The sequence below is a fragment of the Microcaecilia unicolor genome, chromosome 1 (genome assembly GCF_901765095.1).
Source record: "Microcaecilia unicolor chromosome 1, aMicUni1.1, whole genome shotgun sequence".
NCBI classification, from domain to species: domain Eukaryota; kingdom Metazoa; phylum Chordata; class Amphibia; order Gymnophiona; family Siphonopidae; genus Microcaecilia; species Microcaecilia unicolor.
In genome coordinates this window covers 205,258,492-205,277,261 of record NC_044031.1, presented here as the reverse complement: position 1 = coordinate 205,277,261, position 18,770 = coordinate 205,258,492, and the positions used below count along the sequence as shown (strand labels likewise).

Sequence of the window (18,770 nt, the reverse complement as noted above, 5' to 3'; positions counted from 1 at the left end):
TTGAATGTGAGCTGTAAAGATATATGCTAAAATGCTTGTTATTAGGCTTAGGGCCCTGTTAACTAAGATGTGCTAGCGTTTTTAGCACATGCTAAACACTAGAGACACCATATATTCCTACTAGAGACTGTAAGTGGTTGACAGCATTCTGTTTACCTTTGCCTGTATATAGTTTATGCTCTAAGGGGATCTTTTATAAAGGTGCACTAGCGTTTTTAGTGCATACTAAGTTTTAGTGTGTGCATATTTTTAGCTTGCCTTTGTAAAAGGACCCCTAAGTTGTCTCATATTTTTGCCTAAAGAATCTCAGTTTAAGTAAACCTTTTGGTTCAGAACTTAAATTCTGGTTTGGACTAGGGGAGGATCCAAGATGGCGTCCTGCTAAGATATGTCTTTGGTGGCTCTGTGATCCTCTGTGTTTGTTCTGCAATTTGGTCTACTTCTGCCCAACAAAGCTATGGGCAAAAGGAAAAGGGAAAATCTGAGCTGGTCCCCTTGCAGCCGTATTGACTCCGATCATAAAGCAGACTAGGAGGATTTTTGAAACCAAAAGACTTCCGGCATTCATGCTTCTTCTGCTAGTCCAGTAGAGCTGTTTGTCAGCAACAGTGTGACGGGGCTTCTCTGAGCCCCATGGATAGGGTGGCGCCTCAACAACCTGGAACTGTTTCTGCAGCAGGAGAACAATGCCGGAGCTCCATGGGAATTATATTTGGCCCAGCGTTTTCAGTGGGATCCCCTCTTGCAATTCAAGAACGGCTAAAGTCTCTAGTTCTTTGGCATTGCAGATTGCTGCAGGTCAACGGGACACAGAGGGAGAATGTGCTCCGGGATTACAGCTAAGGGAAATCCAGAAGCCAGCCACCATTACTTTAGAGGTGCTTTGGGAAGCCACATGTGAGCTTAACTTATCTCTTCTAAAGATTTCTAATATGTGTGTGACTGATTCTGAGGGCTCATTTTACCAAGCTGTGGCAAAAGAGGGCCTGCGCTGGTGTTGATGCATATTTTTGATGTGCGCAATGGCCCCCTTTCACCGCAGCAGGTAAAAGGTAGTTCTTTCTTTTTTTCAGAAAATGGCCGTGCAGCAAGTGAAGCACTTGACGCGTGGCCATTTTGGGGAGAGCCCTTACCGCCACCCATTGGTACACACCGCTGGGTACACACTGGCACTACGAAAATAAAAATATTTTTGTAACGCCAGATATGATGCATGCTGGGGGTGGGAACTACCACCGGGCTGCTGCAGTAGCCTGGCTGTACTTCTTTTAGCGAGCGGTAAGCCCGCGTTAGGCTTACTGATGCTTTGTAAATGGGGCCCTAAGTTTGTTAAGGATTCTGTTGTGGCACAAGGTCAAAGACTGGACCAGCAAGCTACCATAATTGAATCCCTAGAAACTAAACTGAGTGAGATTCAAGAGTTGAATATTGTAACTATCAAAGAGAAAAACTTTATGATGTGTAAGATGGAACACCTGGAAAATCAAGTTAGAAGAAACAATTTAAGATTTCTGAATTTCCCTGGGCACCCCCCCCCCCCCCCCTAATTTCACCGATGGATATGGTAAGAAAATACTTTATGTAAGTACTAACAATACCAGAAAATACTTTGCCACCTCTGGTGAAAGCTTATTATCTATTTTTAGGGGGTACCAGTGCCCTGGGCAATGATAGGGATAACATGGTTGGAATAAACCTCACAGAGTTTCTGGAATCCTCTTTGGAGGTGGTCACCCAGCAGGTGACTCTGGTAGCTACCTTTGCCCTGGAAAGTGACATCAACAATATATTGTGATTATACTTCAAAAATATGGACCAGCTGTTTTTTGGATCAAAAATTCGTATATTTCCTGGTTTGTCTAGGGTTACACAGGCATTTTTAGCTTTGTGGGCTAGGGTTTTGGCCTCAGGGACCAGTTTGTGTTACATTTTCCTTCTAATTGTGTTATTGTTTTTGAGGGTAAAAAAAAAGGTTTTTGACTCCAAGTAGCTATTGGATTTTATTACTGCCAAAGAAGAGATAAAGATTCAAGTGCAGTTATAGGCAGTCTGAAGTGTTATACACTTTAAGGGCTGGCTGTTGTAATATCGGAAAGATTAAGATCATACATCCTTTTGTGTTTCTTTCTCTTCTTATGTATGTTGTTGTCTCTTCAATTGCTTTTTTGCAGTGATTGTAAGTTTTTAAAAATGTTCTGGTCTGGACTAGCTTATTGGATGAAAGAAGAGTGCTGAGTGAAGGAATTATTGTGCCTTTGGCTTCTCAGCTCAAGCTGGTCCCAACCATGACACACCTGCAACTGATAAAATTATACTAAAAGTAACCAACCTGATGCTCAATAGCAAAGAAAGGGTTACATATATGTTGTATATGAAGAAAGAGAGCTTCCCTAAGAGGGGCAGAATTTCTAGTGGACTTGCACTGTGCTTCAACTGAGCAGGCTGCACTGTTTAGAAACCTTTTCCTGTAAACATTGCACCAGTGAACTAAGGAAGTGAAGCAGGTTGTCTGTATATTGCATATTACAGCAAGCAGCTTTCAGTGTTCTGGAAACAGCTGTATAGTTCATATTGCACAATCAACCTTCTGTTAGTAACCAGTTGTACCTCAGGTATGTTTTCTTTTACAGACTGTGCAGGGGACATGCTGTCAATTCTAGTAACTATAAACGTTAATCAAACCACAGAGTGCCATTGTGTGCCCACATGGCAAAACAAACACTTTTCAAGTTTTTCCATGTGAATATAGTGTTGGCTGAATGGAGTTTTCCATCACACATTTAATAATAAAAGATTTGTACTTCATGCAGAAACTACTCTACTCTGTGCTGTTTTTAATTACAGAAAATATGGACTTTTTCTTCACGTCCATCCATTTCTGGGGCCCTAAAATGAGGAACATTTGGAATCCGAAACCTACAGTCATAATAATTCACAGTAATAATTTTTTGTATTGCATTTCTGTTTAAGAAATACAGTAGCTCAGCCATTGAGAAATTCTATAAGAACAACAGTATACAGAGTCCTCACATATGGGTGACATCATTTGAAGGAGCCTAGGCCAGAGCTGTTTATTCAAAGCTTAAAACTTTCTGAAGATGTTCAGCCAAGCATATACAGTTTTCATGCATCACAGTGTGCACCTCTGAGTTCCATTTTTCTAGAGCCCAGCAGTCATATTTTTCTAACTCTCTGAGGTAAAATCTTTGTCTAATATTGAAAGTCTTAAAGTTTTATTTTTGTTTGTAATTTCTCTGCAGATAGTGCAATGAGTGGCCCTTTGATGGAGGGTGGGGAATATAAATGTTTGACTTAACAATGGCTACTTTTTCTTGTGATTTCCCAGAACAAAGAGAAAACTAGTGGCTTCATCAACTGCTTTCAAAACAGCCGTAGACCACCCCCGCCCAATATTCACTGCTATTAAACCAGTCAAAAACTGCCACTGACCAGTTATTTATTTATTTATCAATGTATTTATACCCCACATTATCCCCACAAACATGCAGGCTCAATGTGGCTTACAAAACCATTGTGTATAAATGTCAGTGTGACTTGCCCCCTGTTGCTACTCCAGATACTTCTGTCTAGAGACACCACTTGTTGGAGAGGAGAGGGATAATATGGTGTGAACAGGCTGCAATGGGTGAGGGAAAGAAAGAGACTGGTAGATTATGACTAAACTTATGATTTGGCCACATGAGATTCAGATATACCATGCCAATAAAGTCTTATTTTTGTACACATTACTTGCTCTACTTATGACATTTAGATATAGTCTGGTCAGTCATATTCATAAGCTGCTATGCTTTGTTTTTATCTTTTTTACTTGGAAGATACAAGGTGTGTTGAATTTGTGAGTTTAGCACCTGCAATCACTTTCAAACATGGGTTCCTATGCTTATTGCGCTATAGCCTGACTCTTTTGGGGCACATGGTGGAAATATTTCAGGTTGTACCTCTTGCATGCTTCCACATGAGCTGCAGTTAGTGGATGCTTAAATTTAAGAGGCATCTATTAGCCCACCCCTTCTCAAATACAGTGCTCACCTCTTCATGAATATCTAGAACTCTCTGAAGGTGGTGGGTGGGTCAACCCTATGACCTCACACATGGTTTCCCATTCTGTCAAGCTCAATATCATCTTGTCATTAATAATGATGCTACTGTTATGAGGTGAGGAGAACATGTTCTTTCCTTTTGAATAAAGAGCAGCTGGTCCAATCAAGTCAACCTACCAGACCAGTCTTCTAGAGCTCAGAGTAATCTTCAATTCCTTAATGGTGTTTCTCATTACACTGACAGGGCAAAGGATATTGATCCAAACAGACAACTAGGTAGCCAGGGCTTACCCTGCCACTAGGAAGAAGGTGGCAGAATTTAGGAGGCAGCAGTGTGATTCCTGAGTGGCAGGAGAGCTGTATTTCAGTGCTGCTCTTCACTACATGGAGCTTCTAAACGCAAATACATACTCAAGCAATGCAGCATCTTACACCTGCATGAAAAGGGGAAGAGAAATGGCAGTGCTTGAGCGCAAATCTGTTATGATGCTGAGTCTCATTGCAGCTTTAGGCCTGGGAGAAGGTAGGTCAGCAATGCTGGCAAGCCCAGCAGGGGAATGGAACAGGAGGGCAATACTGGACCTGGAATAGGACAGGAAGGGGAGATAAATTGTTAGACCCATAGGAGTAGGGAAGGGGAGATGCGATGCTGGACATCTTGGGGGACTAGAGAGGGAAAGAGAAGATACTGGACATAAAGAGAGGAAAAGGAAGGGTAGATGCTTGACAAAAAGAGAGGGAAGGGAAGGGTAGATGCTTGACATGAAGAGAGAGAACGGAAGAAGAGATGCCAGACAGGGTAGGGAAAGGAATGGGAGATATTGGTCAAAGGGAATAGGGAAGGGGTTTAGACCTAGAATTGCCCCTGGCGGTGGAGAGGTCACAGAGCTGAAGTTTTGGCTAGTTGAGTTTAGTTTATTTTGACTTGATATACTGCCCTTCAGGTGAATCAGAGCGGTGTACAAATAAAATTAGGAGGAAAGGAACTCCATTCAATGAAAGGAAAGAGAAAAGAGGGGAAAAAACCATCACACAAAGTCCAGGACCTGCACCCTTACTATGAGGGTGTTAGGAAAGGAAATTCAGAAAAGCCTCCTTAAAAGGGCATCAGATATCCTTAGGCTGTCCTTGCAGATAACTGTATTTTTATGTGAACAAGCAGAGAAGTCTGTTCCTTCATGCTAATGACATAGAAGTTGAATGATTGGTAGTGTCATCCTGGAGCTTTCCTTAGAAAAAGACAATGTCCTCTTTGTGGCTAGGAAATCATCTGCCAGAAAGTCATCTAACTGTGGCCCAGATGTCACTAACAGCCCCACTGTAAAGTAAGGATTCTCTTTTTATGCTGTTGCAGGAGTGGTAGGTACAGAAAGCCTCCTCTCCGGAAGATCTTGTGGCTCTTTTGCCGGCCTTGGAGTCCGGGTTTAGCCTTCCTTGCGGATCTTCTTTGATCTTTTGAGGGCTTCGACGAAGGAGGTTTCACTAGCTGTGGTTGCAGCATTGGACTGCAGATGTGGCCTGTTTAGCAAGGCTTCCTTTTAGGGGAAAGCTTTTGTTTGGGACAGACTTAGAACAGATTGTGAAGGACCTCGGTGACTCTAAGGGCCAGCGCCTCCCGGAGGACAGGTCCAAGTTTGTACAACCGGCGGGACCTAGACCTAAGTTTAGGGATACACAGCGTTACCGTCCAGGTCGCGGGGCCTCTTTTCAGAGAGCAAGGTCTTATCAGAGGCCTCAGCCCTTTCGAGGTGACAGGCGGGCCTTCCTTTCCGGTAACAGAAACCAGCTCGCAGCCAGGTCCGCCCAATGATGGGGCCCTGATCCATATCCAGCCGGTTATTGGGGACAAACTGTCCCTATTCCTGGTGGAGTGGACCAGGGTAACATCCGACGAATGTGTCTTGGAGGTTATCAGAGGCGGCTACAAGTTAGAATTCGCTCGTCCGATAGTAGACTCTTTTCTGGAATCTCCTTGCAAATGTCCCGCCAAGGTGCGGGCCATTCTACACACCCTCCTCAACTTACAACGGCTGGGTGCCATCCAGCCCATACCTCCAGCAGAAAGAGGGTGTGGTCAATACTCCATTTATTTTGTGGTGCCAAAAAAGGGCGGTTCTTTGCGACCCGTCTTAGATCTCAAGTGCATCAACAGGTCCTTACGGGTTCGGTTTTTCTGCATGGAAACCCTCCGATCGGTGATCGCAGCAGTACAGCCAGGGGAGTTTTTGACCTCTCTCAATCTCAAAGAGACCTATTTACACATTCCAATTTGGCCTCCCCACAGGCGCTTTCTTCGCTTTGCAGTGCTCGGTCCTCATTTTCAATTCAAAGCGATGCCCTTCGGCCTAGCCACAGCACCTCGGACCTTTTCCAAGGTCCTGGTAGTAGTAACGGCCTATCTTAGGAAGGAAAGGATTCAGGTCCATTCCTATCTAGACGACTGGCTTGTGCGGGCATCTTGTTTCGAGGAGAGTCGGCAGGCAACCGACAAAGTGGTCAGGTTACTTCAGTCGCTTGGTTGGGTGATCAACTTCTCGAAGTGCAGCCTAACACCTTCCCAAAAGCTGGGTGTGCTTCGATACCCGAACAGGGATAGTTTCCCTTCCTTCAGCTCAAGCACAGCGGTTACAGGCTCAGTTTCGAGCACTGTTTCAAACTCCGAACCCACGGGCTTGGGACTATGTACAAGTTCTAGGTTCCATGGCCTCCACCTTGGACATGGTAAAGTGGGCCAGAGCTCACATGCGCCCCCTCCATTGGCACCTTCTGAGCCGTTGTTCTCCGCTCTTGGAGGATTACGAGGTTCGGGTGCCATATTCGGCCCGTCTTCACACATAGTAACATAGTAACATAGTAGATGACAGCAGAAAAAGACCTGCACGGTCCATCCAGTCTGCCCAACAAGACAACTCATGTGTGCTACTTTTGTGTATACCCTACTTTGATTTGTACCTGTGCTCTTCAGGGCACAGACCGTATAAGTCTGCCCAGCACTAGCCCTGCCTCCCAACCACCAGCCCTGCCTCCCAACCACTGGCTCTGGCACAGACCGTATAAGTCTGCCCAGCACTATCCCCGCCTCCCACCACCGGCTCTGGCACAGACCGTATAAGTCTGCCCAGCGCTATCCCTGCCTCCCACCACCGGCTCTGGCATAGACCGTATAAGTCTGCCCAGCACTATCCCCGCCTCCCACCACCGGCTCTGGCACAGACCGTATAAGTCTGCCCAGCACTAGCCCCGCCTCCCAACCACCGGCTCAAGCATAGACCGTATAAGTCTGCCCAGCGCTATCCCTGCCTCCCAACCTCCAGTCCCGCCTCCCACCACTGGCTCTGGCACAGACCGTATAAGTCTGCCCCGCACTATCTAGTTTTAAATAATACAATAAATGCCAATTAAAATACAAAATAATGAAGTTACAAGGTTATAAAAACTAGTATATATTTCAATAATTAAATAATAGCCCAACTATTGTTTCTGCAGATACTGATCAAAAAAACGGAGGTTCTCCAAAGTCTAGGACTCTTCTCTTGAATTGGACACTAACACTGGGCCACACCTGCCAGTGATCATGGATGCCAGATGATCACCCACTATAACATCAGGAAGCCCCCCCCCCCCCCCCCCAACATACACCACCAAACAGGGTCTCTTACATTCAGATGACACTACAGCTGGGATATTCCAAACAACATCTGGCAGGTTTTCTAATTTGATGTGTCTAAAAAGATTTTCCTACATGTCAAATTTCATTTAATTTGTTAAATTTTCAGTTACAGGTATTTTGTCCCCAGACATTGAACCCATGCTGTATAATTCCTTCCAACATCCATTAGGTTGGAAAGAATAATAAGATACATAATTTGAAACTGAAGTTAGAAATTCCTTCTTTCAAACCACCTCTCCTTCTCTACTTTCCCAGCCCCCCACCAAGAATACCCTTCCTCCAACGTTCTCCAACCCTCCAAAACCACCCTCAAAAAGTACTCCCTCAATATCTTTACTACCTCAAAAACTGCTTTAGCATTCCACAAACTGCCCCCACCCCCATGAAGTACTCTTCAACTGCCCCAGCACCATGGTAACCCCACCCCAAAAGCTCCCCTAGCATTCTGCATACTGCTCCTGCAACTGCCCTAACACCATGCTAACCACCCCACCCCTCAAAACTGCATTAACACCTTATATACAGTACTGCTCCCACATCCATAACTACCTCCTGCAACTGCCACAGCAACTCACCTCCAAAACTGCCCCACCACTCCCCACTCCTAGAGGTACCGCCACACACACACACATGTACATGCAGAGGGCCCACGCTGTGCATACCTCTGCCACTGTTTACATAGGCCGCCATTCTCTCCCCTCATCTTTCCTGACTAGATTCTAACCTGGTATAACTATATCCCAGAGAAGTAGAGGACGACACACGACCTTCAGGCAGAGAGGATGGATCAAAAACCTCCACCGTGGCACCAACAATGGAAACCCAACACGGGTCCGTGCTCCACCAGACGCACCGCCAGCCTCAGGGGCCACATAGTGTACAAAACAACAAAATATAAAATAAAAATACAACGTTAAGACTGTATATATAAAAAATTACTGTGTATGAAAAAAGGTGTAACATTAAAATTGGACTACCAAGGGAGCGAAGCGTCACACAAATTGATCAGGGGGACGTTAGGAGGATAAGAAAGAGTGGCAGCATGCGGACAAAAGACACTGCTTATCCAACAAAAACAGCGTTGAACAGTACCTGTCACGGACGGACTGACAGTAAAAACAAAAACAAAAAAAAACCCCGACAACGTGGATGCAGCGGCTCACGGGTTTGATTGCTGTGTACTGAGTGAACGCTAATGATGGCTATGCGAGGGAGTGAAACAGAGATTGACAATCATGCACGTGTGGTTCATTCAAAAGAATCTGGTGTTGGGCATTCCTCTGGCAACCGGACTAGAAGATAGTGACCACAGATGTGTCACTGTCTGGCTGGGGGGCTCATTGCCTGCAACAGACGGCCAAGGGCGTTTGGACTTCGACAGAGGCGTCATGGTCCATCAACCGCTTGAAGTTAGGGGCGATTCGTCTGGCCCTTTGAGAGTTTCTGTCTCTTCTCCGCGGTTGTCCAGTTCGAGTTCTTTCGGACAATGTGATGGCGGTCGCCTATGTAAACCATCAGGGGGCCACCAGGAGTGCATCCCTAGCACGCGCGAGGTGGCTCTGATCTGACGTTGGGCAGAGACTCATCTCTCTTTCTTGACAGCGCCTCATATAGCGGGGTCACAGAATGTGCAAGCGGACTTTCTCAGTCGCCACCAGTTGGAGTTGGGGGAGTGGACGCTTTCCCCTCTGGCCTTCGATCAGATAACTGCCCGTTGGGGGATTCCAGAGATGGACTTAATGGGCACCGCATTCAATGCGAAGGTTCCCCGTTTCTTCAGCTGGGGACAAGAGCTGGGCTCAGAAGGCATCAATGCCCTTCTTCAACCTTGGCCCATGGGCCTGCACTATACCTTTCCCCCATGGCCAATGGTGGGCAGGTTACTGACTCGCTTTGCCAGTCATCCCGATCGAGTGATCCTAGTGGCCCTGGATTGGCCCAGAAGACCCTGGTACACAGATGTGATCAGGCTTCTGTTCGATCGTCCTTTTCTGCTACCGGCGCAGGACAGTCTCCTGCTGCAGGGGCCAGTCATGATGGAGGATCCCTCCCCCTTTGGTTTTACAGCCTAGCCTTTGAAAGGGTGAGGTTGAGAAGAAAAGGGTATCCGGACACGGTTATCGCTACGATGCTGTAGGCTTGGAAAAGATCCACCTCAATAGCTTATGCTAGGGTGTGGCGTACCTTCGATTCATGATGTGTGAGTTCGGGATTGTCAGCAGCTTCAGCTACAGTATCAGTTATCCTCGCGTTTCTTCAGGAGGCTGTACAAAAATCACTCTCAAGTTCTCTTAAGGTGCAGGTGGCAGCTCTGGCATGTTTTAGTGGCTGGCTTCAGGGGGCTTCCATCGCCTCCCACCCGGATGTGGTTCGTTTCTTGAGGGGCGTAAATCGTTTGCGCCCTCCTCATGTTCCAGTTCTACCATCTTGGAACCTTAATCTAGTTCTCAAAACACTTCATCGTCCTCCTTTCAAACCCTTATCGTGGATTATGATTAAGGATCTCACCTTGAAGACGGTTTTCCTACTAGCCATTACTTCCGCTTGGAGAATTTCAGAGTTGCAGGCCCTTTCTTGCAGAGGCCCCTTCCTGTGTTTTACGGAGGTGGGGGTATCAATTAGGATAGTTCCTTCGTTTTTGCCCAAGGTGGTTTCTCATTTCCACTTGGGGCAGTCCCTGCATTTGCCGGCGTTCCACTGGGAAGATTACCCTTAGCAACTCTAGGCTCTTCGCTGCCTCGACGTGAGACAGGCTCTTCTCAAGTATTTGGAGGTGACGAATGAATTTCGTCTTTCTGACCATCTCTTTGTCCTTTTTAGAGGCAGTAAGAAGGGTCATATGGCGTCCAAGGCCACCATAGCTCGTTGATTACAGGAGGCCATCTCTTCGGCATATGTGGCATTGGGCAAGCAAGCCCCTTTGCAAGCTCGTGCTCATTCTACGCAAGCTCAAGCTTCCTCCTATGCAGAGTCCCGTTTGGTTTCTCTAGAAGATATCTGCAGAGCAGCTACATGGGCTTCGGTCCATACATTCACTTGTCATTATCGGACAGATGTGGCAGCTCATCAAGATGCGGTGTTTGGCTCGTCGGTGATTTCTGCCGGGTTGGGGGTGTCCCACCCTATTTGAGGACTGCTTGGGTACATCCCAGAAGTCTTTGGATTGATCTGTGGGATGCCATGGAATGAAAAATTAATTCTTACCTGATAATTTCCTTTCCATTATTCCCAACAGATCAATCCAGAGGCTTCCCCCCCCCCCCCCCCCCCCCCCACACCTGGGTTTACTGTCTGCGGTTTTGTTGCGGTTGGTTAGTTTTTTTCGTGTGCTGTTGTTCTGAATGTTCCTTCGTTTGATTAAAAAATAAAATAAATAAATAAATATAGAAGTAGTGGAAGTATGTTGGGCAATTGGTCTGACAATGTCAGGAGAGATTTCTATTGTTTCCATTCCACTGCTTTGGTATCGTTCATACTGAGGTTCAGCTGGCTGCACAGGTCCACAAATAGCAAACCTCGGAGGTTCTCTCTATTTCCACCTGCTGGTAGAGGGACACAACCCACAAGTCTCTGGATTGATCTGTTGGGACTAATGGAAAGAAAATTATCAGGTAAGAATTAATTTTTCCCTAGAACATCTGCTAAGCTCACATCCAATATGAGTTTTTTTCTTCAGCAGCAAGATCAGTACCAGTATCGTACTTTATCATGCAGAAGCTCAGTTCCCTGCACTGAATGAAGCATGACAGCTGTTGTGCAAAAACAAGTAATGAATTTGAGTACTGGAATAATGGAAATATAGGTATACAAACCAATAACAAAAATATTGTCATTAGTAGTAAAGTGTTATTTGTCATAGCACAGACAGATTTATGTGTAAAGGTGAACTGCATAGTAATATGGTCTTGGGTTTGAATATCAGAACAGGTCAGTTATGACTTCTTCAATGTACCTTGATCATTACACCATGATAAGATCTTCAACATTCTACATATTAAAGTATAATCTTACCTGAAAAACAATTGTAATAGGCACCTTGCATTACTATGATTCAAGATATAGTGTGGATTCAGGATGACAAATTCGAATTAGATTAAAAAAAAAAGCACGTTAAGAAAAACAGTTTTCATGTTTTCAGCTTGCTAGCTGCGCCTCCAAAGAATATTAGTGGTGTGACTCAAAATGAGCTCTGAACCTCTACCTACATTTGTAAGCAGATTATGAGCTCACATTTCTTGCATGTGTGTTCTTCTAGGTTCAGATTCAGTGGTCGCATCCTTGGTCTTGCTCTTATCCACCAGTACCTTCTTGATGCGTTCTTCACCAGGCCGTTCTACAAGGCACTGCTCAGGTTGTAAGTATTGAGCGCAGAAAGCAGAACCCTCAGTTTCTTCTTCCCAAAGGAGAAAGGGTACTTAGTCTTTTACATGGATACTCTTCTGGGGATAAGAGATTTGTGAATGGGAGGGGGGGTCAACTAAAGAATGATAGTAATCTTTCCTTTTATATGTATACTAGCCGTTAAGCCCGTTAAAACGGGCGAGATTTCCAGCTACCCTCCTCGATGCTGCTCCCTCCCCCCTCTGTGCCGGGCCCCCTGCACTGACCTGACAGCGCCTCTCACCTCCATGTGAAAGCGCTGCAGGCAGCAGTAGATTGCTCTGCTGCTGCCTGCAGCACTTCCACACGGAGGTGAGAGGCACTGTCAGGTCAATGCAGGGGGCACGATACAGAGGAGGGCGGGAGCGGCGGCGGGGTTGGGGGGGGGAGGGTGGAGGTTGGTGCGTGTGATGTTCATTTCCAGGCGGCAGCGTCCGACAGACAGTGACTCCGACTCCGTTTCCCTCTCTGTTCTGCCCTCTGACGTCATCACGTCTTGACGCGAGGGCGGGACAGAGAGGGAAGTCTCTACTGCGCATTTGCAGGTGAGTCGGTCACTTGCCGTTTATATGTTTGATAATGTGATATGTATTATTTTGTTTTTACTAGTCTTTAAGAGTGGAAATTTTCATTTATGGATATTCTTTTCTCATCTTCCTCCAGTTTTTATGAACTGTTCCTTGACCAATTCATGATTGAGTGGGCTCTCTTTATTTCAAGATTTTTGTTTTTCCCTTATTAGTATTGTTGTTGTACATGATTCTTGGAATGCCAATGTGTGTTTTTTTTTAATTGTGATTTTTGAAATCCTAATTTAAAAAAAAAAAACATTTTGAATGCATGTTGTCAGGCTGATTGTGAGCCCTTGAGCCTAGGCCAAGGCCTAGTATAGCTTTTAGCCCAAGGCCTAGGATGGACTGAACAGGTACTATATGCTACCCCAGCTACCAAGCCTTGCACACACACACACGCGACCAACTTGCACTACCAGAAAGGGGAAGATAGGGCATTCAGGCGGGCCTCACAGCCTATCGGGAACCGACTCAAACCCAGGGAAGGGAGAAAGAAAAAACGAGGGGTCCCACGGGGACTAGAGCACCAACACACTAAGTGCTCGCTAAGGACACAAGGGAAAAATGAACTAAGAGAGGTAACTATAGGAAACACGTCAGGCTGTACCCCACAGCACACAAAGGAAATGAGGGACTGAGAAATATGGATACAGAGAGCAGAGACCCCCAGCAGACAGGAGAAGGAAAAGCCAGCAAAAAATAGAGAGCCGGGCCTGAGATGCACCCCGCTCAGAAAGAGCAGTACACAGTAATAGCGAGGTTAGTGACAGCAAAAAAAGAATTAAAACAGTCTGTAGGAAAGACTGCTCCAAACACTCAGCTGCCAGAGGCAGGCAAAATACTGCAGTCAAAGGGTTAACCAGGCTCTGAACACACAGCTTCCAGAGGCAGGAACACTGCAGACAAGGGTTAACCTAAACACAGAGAAGAACAAACAAACAACCCCCACAGAAAGAAACAAAGGTCCCGAATCTGCCAAAAGACAAGAAGCACAACAAAATACAAACACAACACGAAGGGTAACTCCAAGGGAAACAAAACAAACAACCTGGAACAGAATGATAAAGGAGCTTACCACAAAGCACCACAGTCAAACAGAGGAAATCACAGGTGAGGGAAGAGGGGTAATCAGACACACGCTGGAAGCAGCAATCACACTGAGACAGAGCAACAGAGGGCTACAGCAAGGAAGGAGAAAACAAACTCCACAACACATAGAGCAAAAGCTCAAACAGCGCAAGGTAAGGCTTCAGCAAAAAAAACAAAGGGCAACGCCAAAGCAAGGGTTGTAGGGAAGGGTAAGCTTAAGTAGATCAGACTGACGTCAGCTCAGCCCAGATGGGCCAATCAGAAATGGTTCCAGGCATTCCCCTGTCTGACTAGCAGAGTTAAACAGAATCATAACACATGTTCTGAAAGCAGCCACATTCTTCTATAAGACATCCACATTACATCTCATATTTACATATAATCCCTCAGATTCTGTTTTAAGTCACCCAAGTTTGAGCATAGATCACAGATATGCATGTAAACTAGTCAATTTGGCTCTAAGCATAGAGTTAATTGGCACTAATTAAGAGTCACACGTACATCTGCTCTACGCCCTAGTCTATTACTTGCACGCCTAAATTTCATAGTACATAACTCAAAGGAGACTTTCTGTGGGAAGGGCATGGGCAGGTCAGGGGTGTTCCCAGAAATTAGACCCAATGTTATAGAACACTTGGATTTGTGCACCCAACTGCCATCAGCTTTTGGCAGGAATAACTGCTCATGCCCAAAGTTAGGCATGGATAGCTCACCAAGCTACTAGTCTGTAAAGGGCACACTGAGCGGAGCACCCTTTACAGAATACTGTCTTAGTGCAGATCATAATGGTGCCTAACTTTGAGCACCATTTAATGAATCTGGATCTATTTTCCCTTTTACCTACAGTGAAATATCAATCTGTTTCCAAGCACTTGATTTAAATCATAATTCATTTGAGTATTTTGATTAGCATAAACAACAGACCTGTTTACAACTCTTGAGAACTGGCATTAGCCCTCCATATACATAATTCTGCCAGTGTAATATTATTCAATTCATAGTACATAATTCTACATTTGGGTACCTGGTAGGAGCCTATTTTATAAAGGAACTTTCCTTTATAGAATACTAGCTTAACTGTGAAAGTATGTGCCTACAAGGTAGGAAATTATGAGAAGACATTGGCACATCTTGGAAGGGCACTGTTGTTTTAAAGACAAAAGACTGACGATTGCTCACACTCACAGAAAAAATATCATGGAGGTTGTAGCTTCCTCTGCCCTGCCAATAGATGAGTTAGTAGCAGCCCCCATATTAGGCCATGCACTTACACCAGCCAGAGAGTTGACATAAATGTGTGTGCCTAAGTTGTGGGAATACGTGCAGTATTCTATAAGTTATGCATATAAATGTGAGTTCCATCTGCACTGTGCCCAGACTCTATCTATGTGTAGAGTGCCAGCCTGTTTACTAGGTAGACTAGGTGGCTGTCTAGGGTGGTACAATTTAGGGGACAGCATCACACTGGCACTTGGTCTCCAAGCTCCCTCTTCTTCCTTCCCTCCCTCCCTCCCTCCACCCCAAGGCCATTTATAGAATTTAGTCCTATATGTTAAATATTGTGTATGGCTGCAATGTATATATATGTTGTATTATGTTTAAAACCAATAAAAATATGTTTGGATAAAAAGATTTAGACAAGTTCCTGGAAGAAAAATCAATAAATCATTATTATCCTAGTAGACTAGTAAAAGCCACTTCTTATTCTTAGGTGTAAGTTACAGGGAATGGATCTATTCTTTGGATCCTTATATTCCAGTGGCATAGCCATACACGATGCATACATTGCATACGCACCCCCTGTCCACTGTTCCCTCTAAGCCATGTGGCCACGCGGCCGTGTATCTCTTTTCAGACTTTGGCACAACAGTTTGGGACTATCACGCAGCAAAGGCAGCATTCCCTCATCGCTCATCCACCACTACAGCAGTGGCAAAACAGCATCCATCACTCTTGTGGGGCCAGAGACACTATGCACGCAAATGCTGGTCCTGCCCTCCGACATCACCTTCCTGTTCCAGCCCTGCTAGAGTGATGGATGTTGTTTTGCCGTTTCTGCTCCTCATATGTAGGAGAAGAAGCAACAGCAATGGCTGGAGTGTCCAGGGGTGGGGGGGTGAAGAGACAGGAGGGAGATAGTGATGGAAGGTGGGGAAGAGGAGAGAGAAAGGGAGATGCTGTATGGAAAGGGGACAGATGCTATATAGAAGTGGGAGACAAAGTGGGCAGATACTAGATGGAAGAGGGAAGAGCAAGATGGAAGATATTGGAGGAGGAAGAGACAGAGACAGAGAGAGGAAGGAGATTATGATGGAAGGGGGACGAGAGGGAGAGGTTCTGGCTGGAGAGGTAAGGGGCAGATGTTGTATGGAATGGATGAGAGACAGGAGAGAGATGCTGATGGAAGGGGAGAGAGAGGGGAGACACTGGATGGAAGGGGAAGAGACAGAGGAGAGAGTGATGGAAGGGGGGTGAGAAGGGAGACAATGACTGGAAAGGGGAGAGACAGAGAAGAGAGACATGGAAGGGGAGAGAAAGGGAGGGAAGACATTGGATGGAAAAGGGAGAGAGGGGGATTATTCTGTATAGAAGGGGGAGTCAAATAGGGCAAATACTGGATGTAAGAGGGGAGAGAAAGTGGGCAGATAGGGCAGAGAGACAGAGAGGAGGCAAATACTGATGGAAGGGGATGGAGAGAGAGAAGACACTGGATGGAAAAGAGAGAGGAGGAAGATGCTATATAAAAGGGGGAGATAAAGAGGGCAGATGGAAGAGGGGAAAGAAAGAGGGCAGATGTGGGGGGGGGAGAGACAGAGAGAGGAGGGGATAATGATGGAAAGGGAAGGGGAAGGGGAAAGAGGGCAGATGCTGGATGGAAGGGGTGGAAAGAAAGAGGGTGGAGTTAGTGAAAGACTGGAGAATAAGAGGAAGTAGAATATGAGAGCCGGGGTGAGGGAAAGAGATGGAAAGCTGCACGGAGACATGGAAGGCATAATCGAAAGGGACGCCCAAGTTTTGTTGAGGACATCATAAGTACATAAGTAATGCCACACTGGGAAAAGACCAAGGGTCCATCGAGCCCAGCATCCTGTCCACGACTGCGGCCAATCCAGGCCAAGGGCACCTGGCAAGCTTCCCAAACATACAAACATTCTATACATGTTATTCCTGGAATTGTGGATTTTGCCCAAGTCCATTTAGTAGTGGTTTATGGACTTGTCCTTTAGGAAACTGTCTAACCCCTTTTTAAACTCTTCCAAGCTAACCGCCTTCACCACGTTCTCCGGCAACAAATTCCAGAGTTTAATTATGCGTTGGGTGAAGAAAAGGTGTCTCCGATTTGTTTAAAATTTACTACACTATAATTTCATCGCATGCCCCCTAGTCCTAGTATTTTTGGAAAGCGTGAACAGACGCTTCACATTCATCTGTTCCACTCCACTCATTATATTATATACCTCTATCATGTCTCACCTCAGCCGTCTCTTCTCCAAGCTGAAAAGCCCTAGCCTCCTTAGTCTTTCTTCATAGGGAAGTAGTCCCATCCCTGCTATCATTTTAGTCGCCCTTCGCTGCACCTTTTCCAATTCTACTATATCTTTCTTGAGATGCGGCGACCAGAATTGAACACAATACTCAAGGTGCAGTTGCACCATGGAGCGATACAACGGCATTATAACATCCTCACACCTGTTTTCCATACCTTTCCTAATAATACCCAACATTCTATTTGCTTTCCTAGCCGCAGCAGCTCACTGAGCAGAAGGTTTCAGTGTATTATCAACGACGACACCCCAGATCCCTTTCTTGGTCCGTAACTCCTAACGTGGAACCTTGCACGTCCTCACAAAACATCCCTATGGAGGGGTGGGGAAACCAGTATTATCGAAAAAGATGGACGTCCATTTTTTGTTTCAATAATATGGTCGCGGATGCCCAAATCCTGAAATTTTGTTCATCCCTAGAGATGGTTGTCCCTAGACTTGGTCATTTCTGATTTTCGGCGATAATGGAAACCAAGGACTCCCATCTCAGAAACGACCAAATGCAAGCCCTTTTGTCGTGGGAGGAGCCAGCATTCATAGTGCACTGGTCCCCCTGACATGCCAGGACAACAACCGGGCACCCTGGGGGCACTGCAGTGCACTTCATAAATTTCTCCCAGGTACATAGCTCCCTTACCATGTGTGCTGAGCCCCTCAAAACCCACTACCCACAACTGTACAGTGGGTACAGTGGATTACGGTGGGTTTTGGAGGACTCGCTGTTTCCTCCACAAACGTAACAGGTAGGGAGGGGGATGGGCCTGGGTCCGCCTGCCTTAAGTGCACTGCACCCACTACAACTGCTCCAGGGACCTGCATACTTCTGTCACGGACCTGAGTATATCTGAGACTGGCATAAAGGCTGGCAAAAAATATTTTTAAAGATTTTTTTGAGGGTGCGAGGGGGTTAGTGACCACTGGGGGAGTAAGGGGAGGTGATCCCTGATTCTCTTCGGTGGTCATCTGGTCATTTCAGGCATCTTTTTGTGCCTTGGTCATAAGAAAAACAGGACTAGGTAAAGTCGTCCAAGTGCTCGTCAAGGACGCCCTTTTTTTTCGATTATGGGTCGAGGACGTCCACATGTTAGGCAAGCCCAAGTCCCACCTTCACTACTTCTCCGATACACCCCCCTTGAACTTTGGTCATCCCTGCGACGGAAAGCAGTTGGGGATGAACAAAATTGGCTTTCAATTATACCAATTTGGACAACCCTGTGAGAAGGACGCCCATCTTCCGATTTGTGTCGAAAGATGAGCGTCCTTCTCTTTCGAAAATGAACCTGATAGTAAAAAAAAAAAAAAGGGAAATTTAAGACTAGATAGGATGAACTAAATTTAGACAGAGATTCAGACAAGTAAATTAAAGAAAGCTGAAAGGAAAAGAGAGAGAAAATAACAAATGGAAAAGAAATCCTGGCAAGAGAGTTGAGAGAAAACAGAGGAAAGCAGAAAC

At 45.6% G+C, this 18,770-nt stretch overlaps 1 protein-coding gene across 1 annotated transcript in view; it reads left to right on the top strand.

Moving 5' to 3' along the window:
* The window catches only part of HECW1 (HECT, C2 and WW domain containing E3 ubiquitin protein ligase 1), a gene marked incomplete at its 5' end in the record, with an annotated part of 389,530 nt that overhangs the window by 336,322 nt on the left and 34,438 nt on the right, over nucleotides 1–18,770 (top strand). The window contains one exon of the mRNA XM_030203827.1: nucleotides 11,987–12,085. Within this exon, the coding sequence (XP_030059687.1) occupies nucleotides 11,987–12,085 (99 nt within the window). The remainder of the gene's footprint in view (nucleotides 1–11,986; nucleotides 12,086–18,770) is intronic.